The 15,459-nt window shown below is 45.4% G+C and overlaps 1 protein-coding gene across 2 annotated transcripts in view; it reads left to right on the forward strand.

The window, feature by feature from the left end:
* The window catches only part of scap (SREBF chaperone), a 33,930-nt gene that overhangs the window by 2,967 nt on the left and 15,504 nt on the right, over positions 1–15,459 (forward strand). The window contains exons 1-14 of one of the 2 annotated variants that reach the window (XM_076736227.1): positions 127–542; positions 2,192–2,395; positions 4,966–5,086; positions 5,276–5,433; positions 6,223–6,443; positions 7,750–7,855; positions 8,180–8,352; positions 9,301–9,427; positions 11,025–11,137; positions 11,334–11,428; positions 12,161–12,259; positions 12,899–13,111; positions 14,397–14,782; positions 14,946–15,095. In XM_076736227.1, the coding sequence (XP_076592342.1) occupies positions 367–542; positions 2,192–2,395; positions 4,966–5,086; positions 5,276–5,433; positions 6,223–6,443; positions 7,750–7,855; positions 8,180–8,352; positions 9,301–9,427; positions 11,025–11,137; positions 11,334–11,428; positions 12,161–12,259; positions 12,899–13,111; positions 14,397–14,782; positions 14,946–15,095 (2,342 nt within the window). In that variant the 5' untranslated portion in view covers positions 127–366. Of the gene's footprint in view, positions 1–126; positions 543–2,191; positions 2,396–4,965; positions 5,087–5,275; positions 5,434–6,222; positions 6,444–7,749; positions 7,856–8,179; positions 8,353–9,300; positions 9,428–11,024; positions 11,138–11,333; positions 11,429–12,160; positions 12,260–12,898; positions 13,112–14,396; positions 14,783–14,945; positions 15,096–15,459 lie in introns of those variants that run through there. The other variant, XM_076736228.1, reaches the window with a different exon arrangement.

The raw sequence follows: 15,459 nt of genomic DNA on the forward strand, positions 1-15,459 counted from the left end.
GCTCGTTGAGTTTCCGATCGGCTCAATCCCGGATTAGTTCACTGACGGAGATGCTGCTGAGCCTTTGCCAAATCAGGTCTCGCTGCTACACCCACGTAACACCACAGCAGGCAGTGAACTGGGCAGACAGCTGAGAGATGGAGGCATTCATTCAAAGTTTTCCCTTACAAGACAGTGAGCAGGACCAGAACCTGGCTGAGAGTCGACTTTCCGACAGAAACAGAGAGCAGAAAGGCTTTACTTCAAAGCCCTTTTTGACCTCTGCAGAGCCCATTGTGCAAGCTTGTAAGGACGTTGCTGTTTTTACTGTATAGGGTATTTATAACAGCAGATCAAGAGACTCCTGAGGTGAATTCCTCCCAGGGAATGTTTCCGTTGCTCCCGGGAGGACGAGCCAAGCAATCGCATACTCTGCCTGAGTCAAGAGGGGAGCACTATGTTAACCACAAGGCACCGCTTAAGCTTAAAAAACCCAGTGCTGCTGCTTTCAGAGGACATAAGCAAACACGAGCCAGAGAGCTAACCTGGTCTCCCATTAGCAGGTATGGCTTTAGAACAGTAGAAGACTTGTATGACGGGCACAGTGTTGTAACGGCCGATGTGACAGAGCTTTGTTGTTGTGTTATGGTGTGGTTAACAAATAATCTGATGAGAAGCTTAGGCGAGAGAGAGGTGTTCAGGTGGTAATGGTCAGTAGAATGAGACACTGCATAAATCCAGCTTCAGTGTGCGCTGTGGCAGCCAGTTAAACACTGGAAAAAAGCAGTGTGTAACGACAAACAGTGATGGGCAGCACTGAACCTGTCTGCTGAGCAAACAGAGAGACAGGAGCTGAGATTGGGCAGCGAAGTCAACAGCAGATTGGGTTGATATGGGAATCTGAGGGAACCCGTTTTGTTTGAAGTCAGGTGAACCGCCCATTAGGCAAAGAGTTCATGTTTTTTTGGATTCAGATCTTGTTAATCTTAAATCAGAGGTCAGCCTGCTGGCAGCTATGATACTGAGCAACATTGCAGTACTATCAAATTCAGTGGAATTTATAATGTAAAATATAACCAAAAGTTTCTGTTTGACACGAGAATTTTGTCTCGTGGCAGTGCATCGTGGTGTCTCAGTTCATGGCAGTAAACATACGCTTTAGGGCTGAAACAGACAGTGACCTTCATTATCTTAATCTGATGACGGCATTCTTGGCTAATAAATAAATCATGGAACAGAAATTGTGAAAAATCACGATTTCCCAGAGCCTAAGGTGACATCTTGAAATTGCTTTTTATGATCAACAGCCCAGAACTCAAAGTCCTAAACAGAATAGCTGTGTTCAGTGTGGTTTCAGGCTTCGCAGTGTAAAATGAATGTGCTTAAGTCATGCTGTTTCTTGAGTTCATAGCAGCGTAATAACAAAAGACTCTTAACAGGGAACCCGGTGGTTGTTCTTTATCTGTGTGTGATCCATGCATTGTGTATGTGTGTCGCTGCTCAGCCGGAGTTGTATATTTCCTACTGGTGGGAACGTGTCCACACCTTTTCCATCGGTGAATGAACTGTGTGTTTAAGTTCTGCCTCACATGTGACTCCTGTATGAGCTGGTCTAAAGGAAAAACACACCGTGCCTGTCGTCAGCAGCACGTACACATGGCAGCACATGGGGAATATAACTAATTAGGTGTTCAGGACAGAGCTTCTCTGTAACAGCTGGACTTTGTCTGTGTGTGTGTGTGTGTGTGTGTGTGTACACGGGATTTTCCTGATGAGATTTAAGGTGATATTGACAAAAATGACCCTTAAGCTGCAGTTGTTTTTCCCCACATATGTGTTTATTATTCCTCAGCCCTAACCGTGACAGAAATATAATAATAATAGAGATGAACAGTCATGGGATGTCAGCATGGCCTGTAATTATTCACCAGCTGCTGGTTTCTGCACAGCTCACTGCGTGTAAGCGTCACACTACATTTTCAGAATTGACAGGAGTTTTGATGATTGTTATATTTGTCACTTGTCAATCAGGCAGAAGTACGAAAACATTTGCTGGTTGCTGGTTTTAGTATAGCAACTCATATTTAACCAGCTGTGTGTGATGTATGTTTAGAGGTGAATGTGTGAGGGTAAATACAGCATGAACTAAAGATCAACCAGCACCTGTGACGAGTTCTTAAATGACCTGCTAAAGTATCATCTCTGGCTCCAGCAGGTCCCTGGATGCCCCGCGGCGCACCATCCTCGGCCGCGCAGTGCTTCCCAATGGCCGGGAGTTGACCCCGCCCACCAGGATGACGCTGCGTGAGCAGCTGAGAGAGAAGATCTCGGCGGCCTTCTACCGCCACGGGCTGCTGTGTGCCTCCTACCCAGTGCCCATCATCCTCTTCACCTCCGCCAGCATCCTCACCTGCTGGTAGGTGTTCCGTCTGGGTTTGGTGTTTTTGTTTCTCGGCTCAAACGTTGGATGAACTGTTTGTTTGACTGGGAGGAATTTGGAGCGTCAGTGGAAAATAGCATGCAATGCAAACTCAGAGTATGTACAGGGAAATCTGTCTTGACCGTTCAGTTATTGCTTTGCCAATTAATAAGCAGATGCACCACTTGTGGTGGAGCTTTCGAGCTGTCAGGATGCGATAACATGACATGGAAGCAGTGTATTTTCAGGCCACCAGATTAGTTACTGATTAATCTATTGTTTGTACCATCCCTACTTTTTGAGTGTTTCCATTTGAAACAGCTTTAAATACCTTTCTGACGTGATTGGACAACACGCTTGAACTAGTTCTTGCAAAACCCGGTTCTGAGCAACAGCTTCAAACCGGGTTTATAAGTCTTAATAGCCAGCAAGTATTTGACACTCACAAGATTTTGTGTTTGTGACGGACAGACGGGGGCTGATGTTGGGATGGATGCATGGCTCCAGACCTCATAGTAGAGGCAGGCTCCATTAAAGCATGATAGTGAAGCATCTCGTCGTCCATTTGACCGAGTTCAGCTCGTCTGAACGGGCCATCTGCACACACATAAGAGCCCCCCGCCAACACCACGACACAAACATTCACTTAACGCATAGCTGCTCTTGCTAAATCTCCGGTCAAACGAGGGGACATAGGTCAGAGAGTTGGCCTGGCTTCATCAGTGAAGGCATTGTGAAACAATCTCAGCAATCTGAAACACACACACATTCGCACCTGCTGCGTGCTGTCCTCGCAGCACCTTCCAGCAGGGGTGCCGACCAAATGGACGACTGACCGCCACCCGGGGTGAAGTGAAAGAAAAGAGCTGGAGGACGGGGATGTTAAAGGCAGGACTTAGAGCAGAGGGCTGTGAGAAAATGGCCCTGCGAGAATGGGAGGCCTGTCCCTCCATCTGCCTGTCAGGAGGGGGGCTGGCTCCACACAAAAGAGGCCTTTGTGGAGGTACAGTGACCTCGGAGAGGAGGGTGAGAGGGGGAGGAAAACAGAGAGTGAAGCGAGGTTACCATCCAACTGACAAGCAAATTTCTAAAAGGAAGTATATGTTTGTACCTAACAACAGCACAAATGACGCTGTCCACGTAGAAGCTGATAAGGTTATTGATCAAGCAATACCAGTGACTCAGCAGATACTTTATCACCTGCTCCTCGGCTTCAGGATCATTTTCCAGACTCTCACCTCGCTCACCCTCAGTTTGGAGGCTTCTGGGATCACAAATTGGAAAAACCCATAATGCCACCGTGCAGTCACACATACAGTGTGCTCAGGACAGGTGTAGACGTCCCTCCAGAGTAACTCACCGTCTCGTTGCAGACTGTTTAAAGCCCTTTTCTTCAGTGTGCTAGCATGCTAATGTCAGCCCATTGTACTTAGTGATCTTCATTAATCCTCAGAGATTTGACATCTTTCAGGTGAGTCAGGTTTATCAGTGAAGTGTATCAGGAGCCAAGCTGCAGACCAGAGTCTTTGCTAACAGTGTGGCAGCTCTTTTATCTCCAGCGTGGGTCAAACATGCTCTGAATAGACCTGTGTTATGTGCTCGTCTTGGTGTTAGATGTAGACAATGAACTGCCCGCTTTTCTTCTTGCTTTGACTTGTCTTGGTCTTGAGGACAGCCCTGTGGTTGGCTTTTCTCAAGGATCCCTGTCCCGCCTATTGTATAAGCTGATAATGACATCATGCTTGAATAATGTCAGTGTGACACCTTCGGCTTAGTGATGCTTGACTGCTACGAATTTTCTGTCCCATGATTGTGGTTTTAGAAGAATTGGAGTTTTTGTTAATCCCGTGATGTGGGTTTATAGTAAGCAGAAAGAAAGAACAAAGGTACTCTTCTCTCCATCAGGCGGACGCTGTGCTTTTGTGTCTTATTGTCAGTCCATCTCTCCTGCACCTGAAAGCCTAGTCTGTTAGCTATGTGTCACGGTTGCCCAATACTATTTCAAAATGAACTTGCTGCCCTTGCACGCACACACACGCACACACACACGCACACACACACACACACACACATACACAGACAGAAGAAGTAAGTGGTTTAGTGCTCAAAGGGAACTTGTTTCGTAAGGACCCACCCATTTCCAGGAGAAAGAGGGAGCGGGTCTCTCCAGGTAGCACTTCATCTGGGAAGAACGCCCGAGGCCCTGGTTTCATGTTCCCTAAAGTGAACACACACACGCAACCAAGTCACAAACCTTGAGTCAGAGGCTTTAACATGACGCGTCATCAAACCTTAATTTCTACCTGTCCACTTCTGTCTTTGGATTCATGTATTACTTATTTATTTATTGTCAATATCAATGGAAACAGACTGGAAAAGCACCATATAAATGCAGTCTACCGACTTGAATTACTTGGAAAATACGTGGTATTTGTGATGATCAATTGCAGCCATAATTTCTAATATTATCCAGTTGGAATATCAGTTGAGCTCTCTTTGAGAGGATCGGTCATTCTCACTGTTGTGTTTCATATCTATTATGTACCCTGTGCCCCCCCCCCCCCCAGCTATCCGTTATTGAGGCTTCCCCTGCCTGGGACGGGTCCTGTGGAGTTCACCACAGGGGTGCGAGACTACAGCGTCCCTTCCCATGTGCCTCAGGGGGACCTCGGAGAGCGGCCCGACTGGGTAGGAGGAGAGAAAGCCCACGTGTTTATATACATCCCACCATATTTAGTGCCTGACAGCCATTTTTTTCTTATTCCTTTAACTACATTCATTCAGCAGGCTGAATGAACCATTTCATTTTGCATCTGAATGTTTCACCTGCATGTTTGTGTGTCCCTGTGCACAACTCTGTGTGTGTGTGTGCTGTAGTACCGCGGTCCTCCGGTTGCCTACATCCAGCAGGTGTTGGTGAAGGCGGCGGTGTCTCCGTGGGACAGCAGCCTGGTGCCGGTGGACGTCTTTCGGTCGCCGCTGGGTCAAGCCTTTAGCCTGCTGGATGAGATCCGCAACCACGTCCACTCTGACAGGTGAACACACACACGCCCACGCACACACCCTGTGGTAGATGGCAAACCAGATGTTCGTTCTTTTCAGTATATTGGCTTTGCCTAAATACACCATTAGAGAAAGCATGGAAACATTCAGTTTCTGTGGTACTTTTATCAGTTTTTATTGAACTTAGACTTCATGCTCTGGTCACTTTGTGTTTTCCAGATATAATCATCTGCAAGCATCTATGTGCAAAAAACTTTTCCTTCAGTTTGTTCAAACTTCTGTTGCTCAATGGCAGCAGTTCTTGCAGTGACTCTGCATTTTGGGCTTATTTTTACTGGAACGGTGAAGGTAAACACGGCCGCCTTTCATGGTACACGTCACCCAAGACGTTAAGTGAAGACATGAACTGACATGAAACTGTTATGCCTTAGGCTTGAGAGAAAGGAAGAAAAACGTGTGACAAAGCTGTGGACTGAAAAAAACGCAAACTGAGCCATCGATCTGTTGTAAACTTCAAGGTCGGACACGTGCTGTGTTCTAGCCCTCTGTTTGTTGGACAGCTGTACTGTGCCGAGCACTGATACCAGTGCTGATTTGAAGGGCAGTCTCATGTTTTGCTTCCAAGTTGTACAGTGCAGATTATCTGAATGAAGTCTGTTCAAATGCAGAACTGTTTCCCATGAGTAAAACTACAGCTTCCATTGTCTTATTAATGTTCAGTTATGCTGTTGAATTAATAATGTATTGAATTAATGAACTGATAGATTAATGTCACTTGAGCTGTCTTTGGTATTTGTGATCAACTCCTCTTCCTCTGTCAGCTCTGGAGTTCGTAGTCTGGAGACGCTGTGTCTCCAGGTGACAGACCTGTTTCCAGGGTTACGGCGGATGCAGTCGGTGCTGCCGGAGCACGGCTGCCTGCTCCTTTCTCCCGGCAACTACTGGCAGAACCAGCGGGAGCTGTTCGACTCGGACCCCGATCTCCTCAAGACCATCCAGAAACATGAACCCAAAGGCCTGCACACGTCGGCCACGCTGCGAGGTAGGCGTGAGGAGGACTCGGAGGGAGGGATAGATGGTGTGGGAGACGCTAATAGACGTCCAGTCGGCTTTAGAATTGACAAAGAATCATTCGGTGGAGCTGAGACCAGATTTCTTTGACTCCCCCAAACCCTCCTGGTGTCGTTTCAGCATGATGAAATTATAAGTTCACGTGTGGTTGTGACCTGTCAGCTGCTCCTGTGTACAGTGTTTCTAATGGCCTCATGCCTCGACCCATAAAGTGGACTGATTGAAAGTGTAATATGGAAAATACGTCAGTTCAGTTGTTCGCTGGTCAGCACGTTCTTCAGACTTTTTCATCACAACATTGCAGCCTACATGATTTCAGCATCAGCTTTTTAAGAATGCTGCTAAAGAGCTAATAGTTTAGTAATTTATTTCGTTGGTCTTTGACTGCCTCCACCATTTGTTCATTTCTAGAAAACCCTTCGATTTCTGAAGCTTTCAGTTTATTTTGTGCTGCAAGAGCGCCATGCTCTTCATGGTTTGTGCTCTTCCTGTTTTGTCCCTCTATGATTCACCAAATCAAATCTGACAGTAAAATGCCTTTCACAGTCTGATGCAGTCTCATTGCCTGAATGTATGCTGAGCATCTTTGACACAGAAATTTCCATCTTATATGATTCGTAGTAATTTTACCGGTGTTACCTTATCAACGTGATGGCTGGTGTGGTTGTTTAAAAGGCCACATGAAGGTGCAAAATACAGGAGCGGAGTTTATTCAGAGGCTTTGAGACTCTGACTGCCTTGTTGGAACAAGTCTGCCATCATTCAACAGGAGTAATTGCAGGGAGGTGGCGAGCGGGGGATTAGTGGTATCAGAAAACTAAGCAGCTTTCATATTGACCGGGAACAAGCAGTTTCATTCCTTGGGAACTTATTGAATGCTCTGTTAAACTTTACCCATTGACACAGTGAACCAAATCACCCTCCCTGACTGGTCCTCACCCTCCAGCTCAAGTGATTTACAGGTGGGAAGCTTATTCTGGAGCTGGAGTCAAGGACAGCTCGGCTGCCAGACGCAGGCAGACTGATAGTCCTGCTGGCAGTGAGCTCATGTCAGACTGCCTTTAGAACCTGGATCCTGAAGGTGTCCCCACATCCCCCACGAGGCGGGGGGGCCCAAGCTCCCACCCACCTCCCTCCTCATCAATGCAGATTAATACAAAACACTGCTTGGACGCTGGTGTGAATGTTTTCCTGTTTATCAGTCGCTACAGCAGGACGTGATCGTGATTGACACTAATGTGCTGTGCTATGTGTGTTTGAAAACTTGTGTGTTTTAGACCTGCTGTTTGGCGTCCCTGGGAAGTACACGGGGGTCAGTCACTACAACAGGAAGAGGGTGGTGACGTACACGATCACTGTAGTGCTGTCCAGCTACGATGCAGGGTGAGGAAAAAGAAATGATTTAATAAAGCTCTAATGTTGCTCAGAAATCCCCTGGTTCGGATTTGGTTTTTTTAGATTGAGCCAAAAGTTTAATTTAAGTTAAGTCTTGGATTCCTTGACTGAGCTTCTGTTGAGACAGAACTGCTAACTGCCTGACCAGAAGAAATGTTGACTTTATTTGGTCCAACAGACTCTTTAGATGGAGGCTGCTAACCATCTGCATCATCCGACCGTCTCCTTACAGCACTTTTGTGCCATGAATCAGGCAGTGGGATATTGTCGTTTGTGCTGCTGATGATGATCTTGACGTCTGTGTGTATTCAGGTTCCTGGGCAGCCTGCGGGCCCGTCTGAAGCAGCTCCACCCGTCAGCCAACTGCAGCCTGAGGGACGACCACATGGTCCACGTCCACTTCAAAGAGGAGATCGGCATTGCCGAGCTCATCCCCCTCGTCACCACCTACATCATCCTTTTCGCCTACATCTACTTCTCCACACGTCAGTCCGACTCCCCGCCTGTCTGCTCTGTCCTGTCCACCGCAGCTTTTCCCTCTCGCTTGCTTTCTTTTTTCCTTGTTTGCACACCTATCACGCTTAATCTTTGAAATGTGCCAAAGATCCAGACTGTTGTCTGTTGCGTCTTTGTGTGCGCACGTGTGTTTGTGTGCCAGCGCTGTTCCTGTCTGGTGCAGGGATAATCCTCACACAGGAACCGCCCACACCGCTGGAAGAACGCTCTCGGCTAACCCTCAGCGCCAGTACAAACATTAGTTCACGAAACAAACACACACACACACACACACTCAAGGTACACAAAACTCAATATTCACACTCAAGCTGATTAGTTGATACAGATTTGGCACCTTGTTAAACTTTCTTTTCTTTTCTTTTCTTTTGATCATAACTGTTGTTAAGGTTTTAGGTTTTTAATTTTAGATTTTTAATTATTTAAGTAATTATTTGTTTCTTGATTCCTGTAAAAAAGAAAGAATAATGCCTTTTTTTCAAGATTATTCATTTTTTTCTTGCTTTTTGCTGGCACAGCTATAAAATGTGCCTCCTTTATATCTTTACAATACAAGTTTTAGGACTTCATGTTTGAATTGCTGAAAAAAAGGGTTTAAATTTTTCTTGATTAGATTAGAAAAAGTAACTCAAGCTCAGTGTTTTAAAGAATATTACATTTTTAAGATATTAATACTGGAATCATCTTTCTTAAACCCTAAATTCCTCTTTGAGTTTCTTGCTCCACTGTTGGCTAAATCAAAAACTCTTTTGAAAGGTCAGATTTCATGAACCGGCATGTAAAAGGTTTTGGCAACGCTTGGCTGTCCTCTTTTATGAAACTGTTGGCACACAGAACAAAATGCTGAGTCTGTTAATGTAACAGTTGTGTGGTCAGCTGTCGTGTCCCGTCCTCAATGAAGCGTCCTCTCCTCCCTGCAGGTAAGATCGACATGGTGAAGTCGAAGTGGGGTCTGGCGCTGGCTGCTGTGGTGACCGTCCTCAGCTCTCTGCTCATGTCTGTGGGACTGTGCACCCTCTTTGGACTGACGCCCACGCTCAATGGAGGGTAGGAATGCCCCCTGTTTCCTACATATGTCTGTTTGGGAAGATTACCAAAGAGGTTTTGTCTCCACCCTTGTTTGTGACTTCGCCTGTCTGAAAGGTTTCAACGATAAGAGCAGCTCATCTTTCTGAGAGGATGAATCCTGATTTTGGTGATCCACTGACTTTTCCCTCAAGCGCCACCATGAGATTGATATTTTTGGCATTGAATGGATTATCATGAAACTTTTCATTTTGCACCATTATCAGGTCAAAATTTCAATTTGTGTCATAATTTGTTTGATGGCAAAATACCTGCAAAGCTAATGACACTCCCATCTGCCTCAGTTTTTCTTTGTTTTTAGTGCTAATTAGCAAACGTTAGCATGCTAAGATACTTAACTTAAACAAAGAACATGATAAACATTGAACACACTAAACATCAGCATGTTAGCATTGTCATTGTTAGCATGTTAGCATGCCGGTGTTAGTGTTTAACTGAAAGCACAGTCTCACGGAGCTGCCAGCGTGGCTGTAGACTCTCAGTCTTGAATCAGGAACACGTCAACGTGTATTTTACTTAACTTTACAACTTTACAACACATCCTTTGAATTGAGCTTCTGTGTCACAGTTGGAACAGTTTCTGCAGCTGTCATGCAGTCGTCATCATGCTCAGCTATTGACACACAAGTGTATCCAGTAAATATTTACTGCCCCAATAGGCCGTTCCAGTTTTATCATCATATCTTATCTTAGTCATGCAAAGACAAGGACGGGTCCACCAACACACATTTTTGTACATACACTCAAACACATACCGGCTTTTTGACTTCCCACTTCCTCTGCATTGACTTTACATGGATTTGTGTTAATATTTACAGCAGCTTGGCAGAAAGCTATCATGCATGAGAAGGAAGGGACAGGGCGTGGATGTGGGTGGGACTTCACGAGGGGGCAGAGATAAAGTGATATTGACATTCAATGCTTGTCCAATCATTTGAGGATTGTTAGAAAGCAGACACAGTGGCGTGATAATGCTGTTGTCCAACCACTGATCAAGATCCTCGAAAGTCTGCTATGGGCTGTACTTTCTGTATGTTTGCATAAACGCACATCAAGATCAACATAGCAAGATATGCATGCAAGCTACACCACATCCTGCTTACTCATGGCTCACTGATGTAACGCGCAGAGCTGTTGGCTCCTCTGTGACCCAGTTATACACTTACTTCTAGAGTACAAGCTTATCTATACTCCCAAACTAATCTCTCTGTATCCGTCAGCAGAGGAAATTCCCTGCCAACACCTTCCAAATATTGATAGATAACTTGGAGCGTAGGTGTCATCTTACTACCTTTTTTTTTTTTTTGATCCAGCCATCACTGTGACTAATTGATAACCTGATGATTCACCTGTAAATCATCATCTTGATGGCCGCACACATCATCTTTCAGAAACAGCAGAGCTGCTGGTGAAATTGCTGGCTCTTCTTAAAAAAGTGTCAGGAAAATTTGTTCCGTCAAAGTCACTGCCAGATTCTTCAAAGTGTGTAGGAATGACGCCCTGAAGTGTCGAGGGGAAATATTTTCCTGTGCTCATAGATTTGTGTCTGTGTCTGCAGGGAGATCTTTCCTTATCTGGTGGTGGTGATCGGCCTGGAGAACGTTTTGGTCCTCACCAAGTCCGTGGTGTCCACCCCCGTCGACCTCGAGGTCAAACTCCGCATCGCTCAGGGTAAGAGTGGGGAGTGGTGTGATGTGTGAAACCAGACGCAGATTCTTCTGTACACTTGCACGAGTCACCAAATAGTTATTCTGTTCTTTTCTAAAAAAGAAATGGAACAATAATAAGCCGATTTCCTTAACAGAGTCATACTGCATAAACTGGTATCTCTTGTTTGTGTCTCAAACGTTGATCTCTTCCTCTCCAGGCCTTAGTAATGAGAGCTGGTCTATCATGAAGAACATGGCCACTGAACTCTGCATCATCCTCATTGGATATTTCACCCTGGTGCCAGCTATCCAGGTAACCTAAATACCTTATCTTACCTTATCTTAACAGAAGTATGTCAGTAATCATATACTGAAAAATATGTTAACGCAGTATGAAAACAAGAGAAGCTATGAGAATACAAACACACATCAGATACACCCTCATCTTCACGCTCAGCATTGTTGCAGCACGACGTACTGAATTCAAAAACTATTACAGCTGTTTGAGGAAATTTCTCACTCTAATTTACCATCTACTGTCAACAGCAAGCTACTGTAATGCAGCAGTGTCAAGCTAGCGTGCCACAGATAGTGCCTGTTCGTTACACAACGAAGTGCTAACATGTGCTTTGCCACACAGGCGAGTGCAGGGATGTGTGTTAAGTGTTCCCATACATTTTTTTGCACTGGTGCTACAGAGGTTCAAAGTTTTGGTCATGAAATTGTAGCATGAGTGTACAATTTCTGTTACCATCTCCACAAGAAACAAACAGGAATGTGACTGGTGAAGGATATTAATGTTGCATTCACTGGAACAACCCAAACTTTCACAGTAAATGTGACAAACACGAACCCTCGCGCCACTCAAACATGCAGTTCTGGCTACGTCTACGTTTTCATTGTAAAACACGGTTTTAGCACCGTTTCAGTGCTGCTGTTGCAGTAGTTTCATTCATTTCTTCATAGCATGTGTGAGACATATGCTGCACTGTGCAGCCCTGCCGTATGCTGGTCTGACGTGTCTCCTGGTTTCTGTCTGTTTTAGGAGTTCTGTCTGTTCGCTGTTGTGGGGCTGGTGTCTGACTTCTTCCTGCAGATGTTCTTCTTCACCACAGTACTGTCTATTGACATCCGACGCATGGAGGTGAGAACTCTCACACGTGAAAACACTCAAACAAAGAAGCCTGCCTGGATTTAATCTTGACAAACATAGCATGTACTGTATCTTTGAATCATCCATAATAATCAATGCGACAACATGAAGATAACATGGAAACTGTGGCTAGCACACACAACCTGTTTCTCATCAGCAGATGTAGGTGATACAGGAGGTCAGCTAGCAGTCACAGACCCACATACATGCACCACATAGTTTCCAGATTACTGTTTTCCCACATGTGCACTTCTTATTTAAAACCTCTTACTGTTTCACTACCTGTCACACGCACACTGAAACCTTTCACTGGTGTTTAGCTCAGTGCTCTGCTAAATGAGCATTAGCACCATAATCCATACATTTACACACACAAAAAAAATCTGATTAAAGTATCCTTAAACCACCTAATCCAATATGTGCTATAGTAAAAGTATAGTTAATATAGTTAGTATAGTTAATGTCATTAATATGTCTACAACAAACAATTTTTCCAGTTAAAAATGTCCCATAGTTATTTCTTTGTCTTCAAATTCTCTTTTTTCTGACTAACAGTCCAAAACTCAAAGTATTCTATCGACAAAAACACGGGATAATAGCAAATGTGTAAACCACCTCAATCCTCCGCAGTTGGCTGACTTGAACCGCCGTCTGCCGGCTGAAGCGGGACTGCCGCCACCCAAACCTGGCCCGCTGCGGCCCCGCGAGGTCCCCCCTCCTCCACGACCCTCCCCCCACACAATCACCCTGCAGACCCCGGCCTTCAGAAACCTGAGGCTTCCCAAGAGGCTGCGTGTGGTGTACTTCCTGGCCCGCACGCGCCTGGCTCAGCGCATCATCATGGTGAGAGGAGGATTCAGAGCTGACTGTGACTTTGTTCTGTGTTAATCTGCTGCTTGAAACTCGGCTGTTATTGTTGTCTTCTTGCCATGTTTTTGTGCCTGGAGTCATTTCTTTACTAAGTGCTTTCTTTTGTGTGAATGTCACAAAGACTGACAGGAAAGTTTTCTGTCAAATATGCTCCCTTTTAAAAGTGTGCCATTACGTTCAAGTGGATAAAGTAGCTTTGTAGTTGAAGCCACATTAACAGGGTGTGGTAGCTTAAGACGAGTGAAAAAATCTGAATCTGAAAAACTAGGACAACGATGCGTCCACCTGAATTTTTTTAGGTTTCTCTTGTAAAAAAGTTCTCTGCCCAGACCAAAATGTGGATGTCTTTTTGTAGAAGTGTAATTTTCCTGCTCTAAAATGTGAACATATCCACTTTTGAAGATTATTGAGAGTGAAGATATCTGAACAAAGGCTCAATAATTGTCTTCTTCTTAAAAAGATGCATCCAGCAAAGCCATCTCCACCATCGCCACCCTGTCAGTGAATAGAGGAGTGATAGCACGTAGTATTTAAAGTGCTCTCCTGTGTGAAGCACCAGTTGTCACTATATATCATAAAGTCAATGAAAGAATGTGAACACAGTTCAGTTCACACACACCATACCTGCTCACAGATAGACAGACAGCTTTATTTATCCCCGGTGGGGACAGACGTCATGTACAACATTTATCTCAGGCTGCAGCAGAGCTGTCAGCAGGTGACATGTGACACTGAACCATAATTTAAATACATATTGCTGCACAGGCTGTAATAAATTATGAACCGATAAATGATCCCTTTGCACCACGTAAGAATCCAGGAGAAACAGATGCATTTTTGCTGTTAAGGCTTCACTAAATGCACGTCACACAGACCCTGCAGCTGTGCAGAGTGGAATGTATAATCTGAGCTTTAATGTTGATGGAGTTTCTCTGCTGGTTATTATTGCACACTGTGAGAATGTATGTGAGCGACTGGTTTGTTGTCACAGTAGGTAAAGGAGCCGTTAGTTATCATGACAGATCTGTGTGACAAGAAGGAAACGTGCCTGATGATTGAACAGTGTGATGTGATTTAAGATGTGAATATGATATATGGATGTAAACATTAATGTAAGGAATGTGATTTTAAGAGCAGGTGCTGTCAGTGGAGACGTGATCAGACGAGTGAAAGCTAAAATTAAAGCAGCTCATCAGAAGTGTCAGATGATAAAAGCCTCGGCTGACGGATCGGTGTCATTCATCTGCTTCCTCTCCAGGCTGGCACGGTGATCTGGATCGGCATCCTCGTCTACACCGACCCGGCAGGAATACGTACCTACCTGGCCGCGCAGGTGTCTGAGCAAAGCCCTCTGGGAGATCCCGGAGGAGGTGGTCTGCCCCCTCACCTGGGAGTAGCCCCCGTCTTTCGTGGAGGAGATCCCACCAGCACCCTCAGCATCCACCGAGCGCCAGATCCAACTCCCTTACCTGAGAACCAATCGCAGGGCCACCACGGTTCAGCCAGGGCAGAGCCCCTCCCCCAGGCTCCGCCCTCCGTGCCCCAGATCACCTGGGGGGCAGAGGATGAGGAGGGCTGGAGGAGGCTCTCCTTCAGGCACTGGCCTTCGCTCTTCAGCTACTACAACATGACTTTAGCAAAGAGGTGAGTGAGGAGGAGAGATGCTCAGCGTTGAGTCACAGAAGAAGACATTTCTGAAATTAGTTCTGAGCTTAAAGTCTGTTTTAGGTTAGAACTGCATGAGCTCATCCACTGATTATAGAAGCTGTGGTAGCATCCTCCTTTATTACTGTCCGTCCTGTTTCAGGTACATCAGCATCCTGCCCGTCATTCCCGTCACTGTTCACCTGAGCCCCCAGGAAGCCATTGAGACGCGTCACCCTCAGGACACCAGACACCCGCCTCCACCCATTCCCAAAGTCTCTGCAGATCTACAGACGGACCTCACGCTCTATAAGTTAGTACTGAGACACACATACACACGCGTCTTTACACCAAGGCAAAACTTCTGATCGGTGCATCCAAACCTGAAAGTGAGCTAAATAAGCCAGTTTCAACAACTCAGCAGGAGGTTATTTGTTAAATACATGCTCAGTAACACAGTACTCAGAAAAACGTCACACTGTAGTGTCGTGTTACGAAAGCATGTAAAGCATGTCAGCCTTAATTAGAGCAGATGTAGTGGAGAAGTGTCATCGCTGATCAGCTGCGTGTTGATGTGTTTTTAAAGTAACAGGGTCGTTGGTGTCTTTGGCTCTTGGTCTCTTTTCTGCATGTAAATAGGATGAGAAAGTGAACGACGTTCTTCTACAATGTAGATT

This window comes from Chaetodon auriga, chromosome 8, assembly GCF_051107435.1.
Source record: "Chaetodon auriga isolate fChaAug3 chromosome 8, fChaAug3.hap1, whole genome shotgun sequence".
NCBI lineage: Eukaryota > Metazoa > Chordata > Actinopteri > Chaetodontiformes > Chaetodontidae > Chaetodon > Chaetodon auriga.